Source organism: Limulus polyphemus, unplaced genomic scaffold (genome assembly GCF_000517525.1).
Source record: "Limulus polyphemus unplaced genomic scaffold, Limulus_polyphemus-2.1.2 Scaffold1240, whole genome shotgun sequence".
Lineage (NCBI taxonomy): Eukaryota > Metazoa > Arthropoda > Merostomata > Xiphosura > Limulidae > Limulus > Limulus polyphemus.
In genome coordinates this window covers 215780-231695 of record NW_013666850.1, presented here as the reverse complement: position 1 = coordinate 231695, position 15916 = coordinate 215780, and the positions used below count along the sequence as shown (strand labels likewise).

Sequence of the window (15916 nt, the reverse complement as noted above, 5' to 3'; positions counted from 1 at the left end):
CCTGACATGAACCCCATTGAAAACCTCTAAGCTATACACGACCGGCAAGTCAAGAAACAGCCAAAAAAACCAACTTCGAAGAGCGATCTACTCCAAGTTTTGAAGAAAGAATGGGCGAAAATCCCACAATCTAAAATTGACGAGATGATTCTCATGATGCCCCAAAGGATCAACAAACTCCACGAAGCGAAAGGAAGATCAACTAGATATTAATTAAATTATAAATATATCAATTAATGTGAATATGACTGAAAAATTTCACTTTTTCTGAAAAAGTGGTGTCTATTTACTTGTAGCTGTGTAGATTTTAACCTAAAAAAGTTAGTTTTGATGTATAGCCACCATGATATTTAAATGTATTCCAGTAATTCCAAATGGAAATGGTTTTCTGTAATTTGCTTATCACCAAAATTTAAGATCCTCATATCTATAGAGGAGGATAGGAACCCATGGATGAAGATGATACACTGAATATTAACATGATTCCACAATACAAATCTCCATATAGCCCTCTGTATTTGTTCAAATATTTGCATAATATACATTATTTATACCTTAAAAAAAACTGTGTAGCAAATGTTAATAAAGCACATACATACAAAGATATGATCCTGGATTTCCTTAAAGTTTTTTTCAATGTTCAATATGTATTATTTTTCACTCATTAGAAAATTTTTAAAGTGACAAGGAAATTGTTTTAACATAAAACCATGCCTTTTTTAAATACTAATTTGTGTTTACTAGACCACTGCTGGGCTGCATCCGTGGATTCCCACCCCCCTCTCACAATACACTAAGGATTGGTCTTAAGGGTATTTAACTTTGGTTTTAATTAATGACTTTAGATAGCATATCCTTACTAGCAGTTGGACAGCGTGTGATATTATTGCAGTCACAATTGTTGACGTTAGAAGGACCAAGTATTTTTGGCTTCTATTAAGATGCCCCCCCCCCCAATCTCTGGTAGCAAGCTGCATAATCATGTGTAAAGAGATTAATGAAAACTTGCACCTTTCTAAATTATATGGTTTCATGACATTGTTTAAGCATATTGCTGATTTTATGTTATAATGATGGGGTAGAGCTAGGAAATAAGTTGTATGGGAACTCCCAATTGTGGGTGATGGTGATTACTCAAATTTTGAGAAAACAATTATCCTAGAATTGCAACTAAAGGAGATTGACATGAAATAAAGAAATTAATTGAATGTTTCTGATGGAAATTACATGTAAAATGGGAATAGCCTGGTTATTAACCATTAATAAAAGAACTTTATATTGTCATTGATTACTCAATAATGTATCCAACAAATCTTTATAATCTTAGCCATATATATATAAAAAAGCAGAGACTTTCATGGAAGGAGCAAAAGGCATGGTGGATGAACTCGTATATGTTTATACTCTCTATCCCAGTCTTTATTGGGTGGATGCTACTCACTCCGTAAAGAAATCTATTGGTTACAAACTCTACACAAAGAACTTTGTTATGCAATGACTGCATCAGATGGAGGTTATTGACTCGTTCAGTCCAATTACAACCTCGTGTGAGAACTTTTTGCCCACTAAGTGACCATTAATGTCATGATTTAACCACTTATTTCTTAAAGTTTTCTTTAGCCTCATTATGTTACTCATTGCCAACCAGGGGCTGTTATTGATTTTGTTTAAATAGATTAGGATACAGTTACATTCTTTCCTAAAGATTGGATAATTTTTCAGTGTCCTCTAGACAAAGTCTAGTCATAAGACAAAGATCCTGGTAAACTGTGCACCAGAGTGGGATCCATATTTAACGTAGATTGTGTTTATGTACAAAAGTGATTGCTTAAGTAATATATACTATTTCCTAACTCTAAAACATCTGTAATGCAAACAATACAGGCGAACCATACTATGTACTTCCATTATATAATGATAGTTACTTGAAAGTAATATTTTGTTTAATGTGTGTTGTTATTAACTTTAATTTTCAGCCCTTTCTTGCATGTGGTCGTTTCAAGTGAATAATGGTGCAATGGAAAGAAACTGATTTTTGGAGCAAATGAGAGATGAGCTCTAAACACTAATCTTCTGCACTTCATAGTTTATAAACCTTCTATTAGGGGCCTTAATCAGATGGTGTTAGAGTACTTACAAATATCTGCTCTGGCCTTCTGCATGTTGTAGGGATTTACTTAAAAACATTTCTGTTAGGAGTCTTGCTTAAGTGACGTTAGAGGAGTTAGTTATATTTTATCATCATTGGACTACTATACATCATAAGGACTTTAAAATATTTCTACTACACACCCTACTTTGTAAGAATTACTGTATATTTTCCCCTTTGTTTTTAAAAGGTAAAAAGACTAATATTTACCTTGTTTCAGAATTTTCTTACTTGTAGTTACAGTAAAGGGTATCTATGCATATTTATCCCTAACTGTGGAATGACGGACTAGAAGGAAAGCAGCTAGTGAACAGCATGAACCTCCAACTCATGAGCTGCTTTCATCTTGTCAAATAGTTGGATTTGACTATCATTCCTACAGCCTCAAAGTACAGAATATATTTTTGTAAAAGAGGCCACAAATCACAAACTCTCTGATTCACAGTCCAAGCATGTTATCTTGGAGGCCACAATATAATATACTTCATCATACATAACATTACTACATGCAATGAATAAATTTCTTGTTGTTATCTTTTACCTATTACTTGGAGATTATTAGTGAAACATTTAATATACAGAGTAAATCAAATGGCTCGTCATTTTCATGACAGTTTTGTAGATGTAGAGTAACAGTAGCTTTGAAGAGAATTTATGTACCGTATACATAGCATGTGTGGAAACAAAGTTTGATAAATTAAGTCTTTCATTTTTCAGATGGTTTTTTTAATAGTTGATCATCTGCAATCCAAGCATCCAAAGCTGAAACGTGATGTTTTTTGGGATGACCTTGAACCCAAACTACCCCACAACAAGTACTCTATCAAGAAATTTAATAATCCATTAATTGGATCAACTGTCAACCTTGAGTATGTTTGTTCTTTTACAAACTACATTTATCATTGTATATCCGTGATTATGGTATGTTTATATTTCTTACTGTATGCAGATGTAACATGTAAATATAGCTATGAAATATTAAAAATTAAAAAATTTTTCTACACTTGAGCTTAAGAAAATATATTTAAAAAGACCAAAAAGTAATTCGTACTTTTCTTGAATATTTTCTTCACCAAAAAAAATTTAACCACAACAGAAACATTCTTAATTAAAAAAAAAAAAAATTAAATTTGGTAGTTTCAGCTGAATTTTCATTATATTGTAGCCATTTTAATTTGTTTGGATTCAAATGTATGATTGTAGATTACACGATTTAATCTATTTTATGTAGAGTCAATGAAGAGGAGTCGCAGTTTATTCCGCTTGAACCAATAATCATAGAAGACAGTCAATGTGGCAGTCGACATATGACACCAGTACACCACAACCTGCTCAATCCTCACTTCTTAGTCAGTAAGTTAACTGGAAGTTCTCGTAGGGATAGAAGCAAGAAATATTCTGTTGGGTCAACAAAGACGTCTGAGCTTCCAAAGAATAGCAAAACCTTAGTGACTCGTATGCAAAGACAACAAAATCTCGAAGACCAACTATTATCACCCATATTCATGCCGAATGAAATCAATGAGAGTGATGCTTCCAATTCTCATGTAGCACCTTTCTTGCTTAAGTTACCAAGCTTGAGTAAGCGAAAAAAAAAGTTGAACAGTGAATATCCAATGAGTCAAGATGGAAGTACCAATTATCCAACAGTTTCAAGCGAGCATGATGGATCCTCGGTAGTTTTTGTTCCAAATGTCTTGTGTCAGACGGAATCCACCTTAGTACCGACACCACCAGTGTTTGGCCCAGAGTCAGCTAACCAGATCTTTGTGTCTGACAGTACAGTACTCAATATAACAGACACAGTGCCTACTGAAAAACGTGTGTCTGCAACAACACCAATGCCTGTGATTCTAGAAGAACCATTTTATCCATTAGTTACTGTGGTTGACAATGAGAAATTGCCAGTTGAACACAGAATCAATGGACTGGATAATTCTCAAAATAGTAAACCAACAGATGATCTAGCATTGGCTTGTATGCATTATTTAGAAAAAAATAAATTAGATAAAGACTTGCACGAAACCACTAAAAATGCTGCTAACAGAAACTTTACAAGCAGTTCAGAAATTAAGTCTATGAATATGACTAATGTAATAGAGAGTTTAGAAATGAAATGTGAGCAAAATGGAACATTTATTGATGGATACGAGTCGTGTTGCTCTGATAGCTCAGAGACCTCTAAAGACAGAGATGTGCTAAATTCATCAAAAATCTAGAAATCCTTTTTTTCCCCCAAAAAAACTAGAACTTCACATCTGCACAAAAAAATGCAATCTTATCACTAAGTAATCATAATTTTTGTTTTCCTGTTTTTTTGTATTAGTTTGAAAGTCACAATGTTGTTTTTAAACATAATTTGAAAGAATTATTTTTATAAAATCTTCTTTTAGTGTTTAATTATTTTTCTATATTGTATAGGTTTGATGGTAAAGTACTTTCAAATATTATTGAAATTCTACAATAAAAGCATATCTAAATATTTTCAGCATATTTTGGTTAATCTCTGTAGAAATATGGATAAGTGCAAAAGTTTTTTTGTGGAAGTATTTAAAAATTTATTTCATACGTGGTTAAGTGAAAAACCTATAGATATTTTTATTCTGGATGAATTTCTTTAGCATGGATACTACGAAATCTGAAAAGGCTCTCGAGGTTGCAGTAAATGTGGAAAGCTAAAAAAATACAATTTACAATTATTTCATTTTAAATATAGATGTTTCTCAAAAACTACTCATTTAAAGAAAAAAAAATTTTTTGAGAAAAAGAACACTGCCAACACAGATTAATTCTATAGGAACAAAATGAAAAATGGTTTATGTAATGAATACATGTACACAAATTTTAAATTAAGAAAAATACTAGTTGTCAATATATATATATATACCTTCAACATAACTGTGAATGAAAGTATCTGTTTTATTACTTAATTTCATTGGATTCCAAAACTAAGTTCAACCTGTTGAGTTTATACAGTATTTACTAATCAATGAAACCAATTATTAGCAGTATTTAACTTTGACATTTACCTGTTATTTTTACATGTATAAGTTACACTACTTATTTTCTCAATTCAAATATAAAAAAAAGGCTTCACTATAGGCATGTGTGCAACACTACTGAACAGTGTTTTTCAAATATGTAAATCTCTACTCAAAATTTACCTTCCTAAAGTTATAACACAGATTCAATTTTATATGAAGCATTTATTTAAACTCTATAAACAACTGAAAAGCAAAGAATACATAAGATACAATGTACTTAATCTGCTCATTAATAAGCCTACTATTCACTATGCTACTTAAACAAAAAAATTATGAAGCCAGCAGAGACTGATAATTTTAAACAGTTATCTGTACATAAATCAATCCCACTTTTTATTAAGACACACTTGAAGAAATGCCTTTTCTTAATTGTTATATACTGCTTAGTAGAATGGAAAACTTCCCCCTGTTACAGATGCTGACTTTCAGAAAATGTCTACATTCCTTATAAGAAATGAAAGTAATTTCTCCTACCATGTTCAATATTTTAAAAATAGTGCATGCACTTCTGCTGCATTTAGCTGAAGTGCAAATTTTTTGTATTTATATAGAGCTCCGACAACTTCATATCTTGATAATAGTACAAAGTTAACCTGGTGGCCATTTTAGCTGTCTCCCACCCACCACATGGATATGAAGATGGTATACAGATTGGCAGCCTTGCTTTCCATTGTTGATCACTGTTTCCAAATAAATAAATATTTTACTATTAGAACATATACTTTACCAACAGTTGACATTCATCTCGTTTACTTCACACCCTTCTTAAAAAACTATAAACTTTCATAAGTTACATTGAATCATGGGAATTTTTTTTTTTCTACAGCAGCATAGTGATTAAACATGAATGAAAAGCAAGAGGTGAATTGAAGGTTATTTCTAAAATACATATATACCCTTCCTAAATATAATAAATGTTAAGTGGTATCACACTACCTAAGAAATGTCAAAACGTAGTTGTTGTACATGCATGTATATGCACGGTATGTTACTAGAAATCACTATAATAACTTATTTCATGTACAGAAAAATTTCCAAAAATAAGTTTTTGTCAAATATCTATTAATTCTTACCAACTCGATATCCTTTATTAAGCTTCTCCTGAAATGCTACCTTCTTTGCAGTTAGAATTAGGTGCCCAAGAAGCTGAAATTGTTACATTGTACATAAGCAAAAAAAGTAGCTTATATTAAACTCCAAAATAACAGTTCAAATTTAAAAGCTTTCCAAATGAAAATTTACAAAAAAAAATTAAATTGTTTATATAAATATCTTCTAAAATATTTGCCACGGTCTGTAATTCAAACATTCAAAACAAATCTATAAGTGAAATACGGAATATGCTATTTAGGGTATTGCTTAGCAAATGGGTTGGAAGTTAAATAAACAAAATATTCATATTGCTAATGCACCGTGTAAGAAAAATGCATAATACCTCATTGTATTACTGTTGTAAACTAATATCAAAACTCTTCTCAAACACATCAGTTATCATAATATTAACACAACAGTCTTCGTGAAGTGTTGAATATATCAATAATAGACAAATATGCAGTGTAGTAGTCAGCTACTAATGTCTTAAACTACAGTACCATCAGATTTCTTACACTTTAAGGGGACTAACAGCACTGTCCAGTTTTAATACTTGTAGTATATAACATGTAAACTGCTAAACATTGTTGCATAATAATTTATTTGTACGATTCAAGATATTAATTTATATAAATATTCCATGTGTTGCAGTTTCCTTAACCACTATTAGCTTTAGGTAAATAGCTACTACATGTCACTATATATTGATTCTGAATCAAAACTTTTGGGGAGAAGTTGCTAGTGGTTTTTTTAAAAAAATTACTTTGTATACTGCTCAACGAACAAATAGGTTATGTTAATTCTTCAAATTATCTTACGTGTTAAACAAGATAACAATGGCATCTTCAGTTGCTTCATCTAGTCTACTACAGTAAGTTACACTACTTATTTTCTCAATTCAAATATAAAAAAGGCTTCACTATAGGCACGTGTGTAACACTACTGAACAGTATCTTTCAACTATGTAAATCTCTACTCGATGTCTTCCTGACAATATGAGCCAATTATGGCTCAATGGCTAGTATGTCTGACTATGGATTTGATGTTTTACAAAAAATAAACTATTTTGCTTCTCACTTTGCATTCATGGGCTCTTGCATGTCTTATAAAAGTGACAATTTTCCCATTATTTGGTTTGAGAAGAGTAACCGAAGGGCTAGCAGTAGGTGGTGTTGACTTGCTGCTTTCCCTCTAATCTATCAATTCATAATTAGGAGCAACTAGTGCAGATAGCCTTTGTGCAGCTTTGCTAGAAAGCAACACACAAATTTCTAACTATATGAAAATGTTGCCCAAGCTCCACTGTTCCTAAGAATAATTTTTTTGGTAATAAAACAAAGCCAGTAAAAGAAATGCAACTAAAACTGGTGCATTTTCTAGTAATAATTTAAGCTGACTGAACAAGTAATCAAATAAATAATTCAAAACCACTGTACCTAAAATATATTTAAATTAACTGCATAAAGTTAACAATGATAATAGATGTAATAGTGGAATTAAAATCAATATCTTAAACTGTAATATATAATTTGTACAGTTTACCAGAAAAGAAAAAGCTGACAGATGCTAAATATTTTTTGATTTGTTTTTATCAACTGGTGTGTTAAACCTTAGTCTTCCTATTAGGCCAACTTGAAACAAAACATCTCATTCGTACTAAGTTTATGGTACATTTTAAAAACCTTTTTAAACATGCCCGACTCATCTAAAGATGAAAATGTCTTTAAAGTAAATACTGAAATAAGAAATTTTTAAACCTAAAAACCTATTAGTGACCTACATTCAACAGCCTAATGTAGCATCAATATAACATATGATTTCTAGACCTAACAGCTGTCTTTCTAAACTAAAGTACATCCGATTTAATTATGATTTTTTTTTCTTGTGGAATTTAGATACGGTCTGTAAAAGTGTGCTTACCCTAATTGCTTGTGAAAACTTAAGTAAGAACTTTAAACTTCAATTTACGTGCACACCCAACAAAGGTTTGAAAAATGTACAAAATGAATAATAGTAATGAAATGCATCAATCCACATACAGTGAATGATTACTATCAGAAAGAAGTTAAATTTAACCAACCCATAAGTGACTAGTTTCTAAAAAGAATTCTCTTAAGTGTCTTCAATTATACCTTTACCAAAAATATACAAACTTCTCTGTGAAGAGAAGATACTAATAATGTAATTAAATTTGATATAATCTCATTACATATATATGCCAAGCCAGCTTTAGAAAAAGTAAAATTTTGATTAACAATTCATTGTGTTTGATGATGATTTGGATATGACTGAATATAAAATATCTGAAGATGAAAACAATTACCTTACAATCTTCCTCTTCAGCTTCATCTAACATTGAAATTGGTTTTCTGGGAACAACCAAAAAATGACAAGGAGCCTGAGGGCTGACATCACGGAATGCAATACACTAAAAATAAGGTCAAGCATGATAACATTTAACAATTTATATTAACAAATGGTTCTTACTGGAATACAGTGAAAGATATTAAAACAAGACTTACAGCTGTATAGGATGTAAAAAATAAAAAGTATGCCAATATATAAAACAGAGCAGCAGTAACTTCCATTTGTTTTGTACTGTAAAAAATTTTATATACAAAGAAAAAGTGTCTTATAATTTGGTTATGTAGTTTGACATAACTATTTATGAAGTAAAGAAAAAGTTAACTTAATAGTTGAATTTATTCTTAAAGAAAATGTCAGTGTCTTCACACAAGTCTCTCAGACACTGAGCACACAGGTTATGTGTAAATATCCTATGATAAGCCTGCTATATTTTATAGTATATATTCTACTATCTTGACTAATATTAAACACGGTTCTCCAGAGGCTTTCAACATGGGGGGGGGGGGATACCGTCGGGTGTCAAATTCTGAGAGTAAAGTTCTAAATGGCATTAAATAAGTGTGTGTGTGTGATAATTATTTAATATATACTACAAGTACGAGTTGGCATCCTTCAGTCTAACAAGCAGGCTGATTACCAGTTACCTTTTGTTTTCAACAATGCAACAACAGTTCATAATCAATTAACCTCCTTACAAGCTATTTTTGATAATCCAATTAAAGTCATGATTCTTTTGATTCCAAAATACGTAGGTCTGAAGGCTGGACTAATCAAACGTGACCAATTAACTTCTTGACAGTACACCAATACATATGTAAGTTACTTTTCTGATAGCACTCTGTCAATTCATAGATATTTACATGACTGAAGTCTTTACACAGAAGGGAATACATGTGGCATTCCCGAGTTATTTAATAAATTACTGTTTCTATTACTTTCTTCACATGTGTGAACCAACATTTCTGTGCATGAACTCTAAAATCTGTGAGTGGAAATACTCGGGGTTCCGTACTATCTAGAACCTTGATTAGACAGTAACACACAACCAATACACTAGATTAATACACCAAAGGTAGATTTGACTAGAAACAGTTAAGCACACTTAATGAATACAAATAATAGGAGCTTTTCACTTGCATATAAAAATTTTAAAAAAACTTAATTGGTATTGCTGGAATTCATAAAAACTAACAGAGGTTTAGTAAACAAATTCTAAAATGTATTTGAAGTGCCTGGTAATTTTATTATATAGCATCCTTGATTCCCAAATTTGCAATTGTATGCATTAGGAGAAATAGGAGAGGAAAATATACTTTTGAATAAAGTAAAAAGAAAGTAACAACATATGATTATTAAGCTTAATATCCACGAGAAAAATTATACATGACTGCAAATTTTCTAGCACACTTTTATTGATTACTTTACTGAAGATCTTCAATTCCATATGTGAATGTCGAAAAGATGTCGGCAATCTATCATGATTTTTTATGACCAATATTAGGCACACTGATTCATGCTTTTGATAGAAATGAATAAATACCCTATAACCCGAGCACTTTCAAAAGGTGGTCCTTTCTTCTTCAGGGGCAAACCATTCCCAGTTTGCCCCTGAAGAAGAAAGGACCACCTTTTGAAAGTGCTCGGAGTATAGCATTTTTATTCATTTCTATCAAGACTTCTTGAACCTACGTGTTTTTCTAACATCATGAGTAATTCATGCTTTGATACCTTCTTCCACTGATAACCATGAGATAAGCTTGCTAGGTTCATATCTGTAAAGGGTGGCTCATCATTCGGTGAAGTAAATAGATATTTCAAAGAAAAGCCAGGAACTAATGAAATTTGAGACCGTGACTCTGCTTGCCAGATAGATGCTTCATTAGACCACCAGATGTCAGGAGTTACATTTTGTATTTAACTGGATTCTTATGTCATGCCAATAAAATTGTACAGCTTAGGATCATTTTTATTGCGATTTTGTAGTAGAGAATACTGATTTTTATTTGTTTGAAACAGATATTTTAAAAGTATAAGTTAATGTACAAAAAAAACTTGAGGGAGACATATTAAAATTTAAGCCACATGACTGAAAATTTCAACCTCAGCTCATTTAAAAAGTAGATTCACTGCTATGAGCTAAAGAACCAAAAAGCTCTGGTTAAAAGCAGTACAAGAAAATTTGGTGCTACAAAAGCATACAGTCTACACAGATACTATCATCATCACCATTTTAGTATTACAAATAATGGTTTTAAATAATAAAGTATAAACTACCATTACATAACAATTTTGGGGCAAATATAATCGGAATGAAATAAATTCCAACAATCTAAACTAACACAATTATTACCTAAATTGACGATATTCTTTTGGAACACCCAATATATTAAATTATTATCTGCTGAACAAAAACATGGATAGATATAAATCATTTAGCAAGAAATCATATTTTTAGTGAATCATTAAAATGGTGATGATGATGATAGTATCTGTGTATACTGCACACTATAGCATAAATATCTTTGTAAACCGCACGCTATAGTAGCACCAAAATTTTTCAGAAAGTACTACACAAGTTTATGTGTAAATTCCATCTTTTACCAATTTTTATAAAGTAATTACTATAATAATTTCAGTAATAGTTCACATATACAAAATGCTAAGTAGTTTCCAATCTCAAAAACAAATTGGAAAACACTAAAAACTGAATTATTAATTCCAACAAGAGTTTAAACCTTTATATATATAAGCAGTTATGAATTTTTATCACGAAATTACATTTAACAAGCATGATTACAATTTTTCTAATACTGAGCAGGCATGCAAAAATAAACTGTATTTACAAAAATGAGTCATAGAACCAAAAAATATTATTTCACAGTAAAACTTACATGATCATCTTCATACAGAATATCAGCGGGAATCTCCTTTTCTATTATCTTGGAAAAAATGGTCGGCTTGCCGATTTCCACCTTTGTCTTTTGGGCCTTTTGGACTTCATCCATTTCTGTTTTTCTACTAAAAAGGCATGACTGGGTCTAAAAACACATGAAATCATTACTTGCTTTTTCACGTACATTTGATAAATAACTTTGTCATTTTAATTGCAGAAACTAATTTTGAAGTATATATTTTTGTGACCAATATTCAGTATGTGAAGGACAATTGTATGCTTCTAAGTGATATTATCCAAGAACGTAATTTTTAACCACTTAAAGTGTATTTTTATGTCTTAGTGCATTCGTATTGCATTGTAATTATACTGTTCAGTTTCTTGCTTTTATATACTTATATATACACACACATGCAAATAAACACAAGAAAAGTTCAACACTATCTATTCTACAATGCTCAAAAGATTCTAATTATTTTCAGGATACAAATGTTATCTGTATGTTTGAATAAATGAAAGTAACATTTCATACAAAACTTGTTTTTAGAACAAGTAGTGGATGAAATTATAATGAACCAAAGATATATACCAACATCATAAAAACCTCAAAAATCCAAACTTCAAACAAGAAAAGACTAGAATCCAGTGGTGCAAAATTTGAAGTTAGTCAATGTCATGGAAATCCAATGGAAATAAGGTGTGGATATAATCTTAAACACTCTTTTTCAATCATCTTCAAATAACTAAATTATATAGGAAGGGAAGAATAATGATATACTAAACATGGTTGAGATCACCATGAAAAATTTATTATATACAAGTATGGTAGTTTGAGTGCAAAAGACACAGTACTTAGCTGATGATAGTTATTGGGTAAAACCTTAAGCTCTGTTTATAGAGCACTCATTTGGAGTGCAATATCAAGGAAGAAATAAAAAGTATGATTATCAGTGATGCAATGGTTAGAAAAGTATATAAAATTGATAAGTCAGACAGAGGCAAAGCCTGTCAGAGTAATATACACAGGAGTTGTGAAACATTTATGAAATAATTAGTTTTAATATAGATATTTGCAAATGGAAAATTCTCAGTAAAAAAAAAGGGGTGCGGCCTACACAGATCTTCACACTATAGCGTGTGGTCTAAACAGATACTATCATCATCACTATCTTAATGATTTACTAAAACATAATTTCTTGCTAAATGATTTATATCTATCCATGTTTCTGTTCAGCAAATAATATTCAATTTAATAAGTTGTGTGTTCCAAAAGAGTACCTTAAATATAGGTTATAATTGTTGGAACTTATTTCATTCCGATTATGTAATGCTATTTTGTGCTTTATTAGTTTAAAAGCATTATTTATAATAACTGGTGCCAATTGCAAATAAACAAAAGTTAAAATGGTGATGATGATAGTATCTGTGTAGACCACATGCTATAGTGTAAATATCTTTGTAAACTGCACACTGTAGCAGCACCAAAAAAGGTGTAATCAAGAACTCATCTTAACAGTCATTACTCTAGTGAGGCAAACATACCCATGTAGTACTTGTTTGAAAAAAAAAAAGTGGGGGGGGGGGAGGCAGCTCCATAAAAGGAAGTGGATAGAGATGCTAAACATACATATATATATTTTTGGCCTAATGTTGTGTTATTAATTCTTACCCTAAGACTTTTGTAAACGATTTATATAAAATAACAATCACAGTTCATTTGATCAATTTGGTTACTGCATAAATCTGGATTTAATACTTGTTTAATGACATGCTTAATGAATTTTTTAATGTTATTGACTCCATATTACTTAGAACCTAGTACTAGGACAATGGTTTGTTGTGCAATGATTTTGTTTTTTATAATTCACCACACTTCGTTTTCTTCATTGTAGTTAATTATCTTATTGACAAGTCATGTTATTAATGATATATTGCTGATTATATATTAACTAAATAAAAGTCAATAATGCTGTACTTAAAAGTTCATAAAATTACAGATTTATTATACTTTAAAGTAACACACTTATTATGAAATCAAAGGATTTATATGGCCCTATTTTTTTATTTTTTTTGTAACTTAACTAACTCTCAAATATGAAAAAAATTTCAAGAAACACTACTACTACCAGTACTACTGGTAGAAGTTTCTTAGAAGTTAGATTGTTATTCGTATATTTTGTTCCTTTTTAGCTGCGAAATCTAGCAAAAACAAGCTTATGTTTATAATTGAAGCGTTGTATGATAGTGTATGTTACTGTACAGCTAAGTAATATATTTATGTCCAAAAAATAAAGCAATATTTTCAAAACGAAAGAAATCGTACGACTCCTATGCCTTCGGTTCAGTGAACAAACTGCCGGCAATGCAGTATGGGCTAGTTTCACTTGCTTCTGTAAAGCTGAAAAAGAACCAGGGTGCTTCCAGTTTATCCTTACTCTTAGTCTTACAATGTTATTGTTACACTTACAGTTACGCCCAAGTCGTTGCTTATGCACTTTTTCAGTATTTTATCCAGCACATTGTAATTTGTACTCTAAAACTTAAACCACATAAGACTAAAAATAAAATTCAAAGGTTCGACCAACAACTGTTCATTAAAAACCGAATATTTTCTAACATGAAACAAAGTTATACTTTAGAAAAAAGAAAAACCAACACTTACCGTACCTTTAACACTCGAGAAAATCTAATATTACTAGGTTTCGTACTAAATACGGATCTAAGTGGAATGATATATACCTGGTGCACAAATCTACTGCAAGACATTTTAATAACGGGAGTAAAATATATGGAAGATAAAATGGGTCAACCAAATAATATTTGAGGTCGATTTAAGAAAAAACGCTCATATTATTATACAGCAATCAATTGCCAACAGTATACATGATTCCAAGATTTCTCCCAGCATATGCTGAATAACTACCGTGTATATGAGAAGTATAAGATCTATTTCTAAGAGTTTAAAAACGTGGTATGTTTAAGGTACGTGATAATTAGACGAAAACATTTAATGGAAAATATATGTGATATTTGTTTTTGACAACTAGCATTGCAGAATAGCAAAAGATAAAATCATTAGAATTCCACAAAGGAAAGAAAAAATTACAAAACAAAACAATTTAAGTAGGGTTTTAAATTATATTTTTTAATATTTTACATGTAGGTTTTGATGTAAAATCCTTTACTCACTTCAAATAACTTACAATACTTTAGGTATTGGAAAAATATGTGACTATAACGTCACAATTAATTATTATACAGCAAACTAACTCCATGGATTATTTCTTCTTTTTACTGAAGTTATGTGTTATGGTGAAAAAATAAAATACAAATACATGAAGGGCATTTTTACTTCTTCCAGTCTGTAAACCATTAGTGTTCCGTTCTTTTATTCGCTTCCTGCAGAATTTGTGAAAAAGAGAATTACTGAATTAGAACAACAGTTTTTTACTAAATATAAAACATGATAATACGTTCATCAAAAAATTTGACTACTACATTGTTTTTCACAGTAAAATGTTTCAAAATTCAAATCATACAGACTTCGCCAGAGTGAGCTTTGAATATCTATCTGGATAACACGTGAGATGCACCTTGATCGGGCTGAATTTCGCATATTCTGTTCAGCAGTGCAAGTGCTATACAAATATGCAATATAGTAATGGAACTGTATTAAAATCCATTTTATGGTCTAAAATTCTCATTACTTATGCAAATACTGAAGTAATAGTAATTTGTGTCCATAAACATATCCAGGAAATTTTTAAGCATTTTGGACCCTAACTTGGTATTTAGTATTTCAAACACTATAATATTTATATGTTGGAAGAACTGAACTCTTTTTCCTGTTACAAGTAATATGTTTTAGACTTAGTTGGCCTTCTGGTTAGGACATTTTACTCACAATCTGCAAATCGAAGTTCGAATTCCCGTCACCGAACATGCTCTTCTTTCAGCCGTGGGGGTGTTATAATAGGACAGTCAGTTTCACTATTCATTGGTAAAAGAATAGCCCAGAAGTTGGCGGTGGGTGACATTGACTAACCGCCTTCTTTTTAATATATCACTGCTAAATTAGAGACGGCTAGTGCAGTTAGCGTTTGGATAACTTTACGTAAAATTCGAAATAAACCAAAATACAAATTAAATTATCCCTGCAGGAAGAAGACGTCATCTAGCAAATAAACAAAGGGCGAAGGTGACTAGAAGAAGATAATGTTACCCACTTTGGACCACGTGTTCTGTCATAACAGTGTGTAACTGTTCAACAGTTTAGAAAAAGAATTATATTGTTAGAGAGGCTAAGAGAACAGGGTATGTTTGCATACCACAAATATTCAGCTTCCATAAATTCAATTATATATTTTTATA

The 15916-nt window shown here is 30.9% G+C and overlaps 1 protein-coding gene across 3 annotated transcripts; it reads right to left on the bottom strand.

Moving 5' to 3' along the window:
• Positions 1–5335: 5335 nt before the first annotated feature.
• Positions 5336–14470, bottom strand: LOC106462755 (histidine triad nucleotide-binding protein 2, mitochondrial-like). Of its 3 annotated transcripts, none has more exons than XM_013922706.2 (5): positions 14213–14470; positions 11544–11690; positions 8609–8713; positions 6267–6339; positions 5336–5873 (listed from the first exon to the last, which is right to left on the bottom strand). In XM_013922706.2, exons 1-5 carry the CDS (start codon positions 14309–14311, stop codon positions 5782–5784), a joined length of 516 nt encoding a protein of 171 aa, XP_013778160.1. In that variant the 5' UTR covers positions 14312–14470; the 3' UTR covers positions 5336–5781. The 3 variants fall into 3 exon arrangements, with proteins under 3 accessions (XP_013778160.1, XP_022245793.1, XP_013778161.1); XM_022390085.1 differs by having other exon boundaries at positions 14285–14469; XM_013922707.2 differs by having other exon boundaries at positions 14208–14321.
• Positions 14471–15916: the final 1446 nt, after the last annotated feature.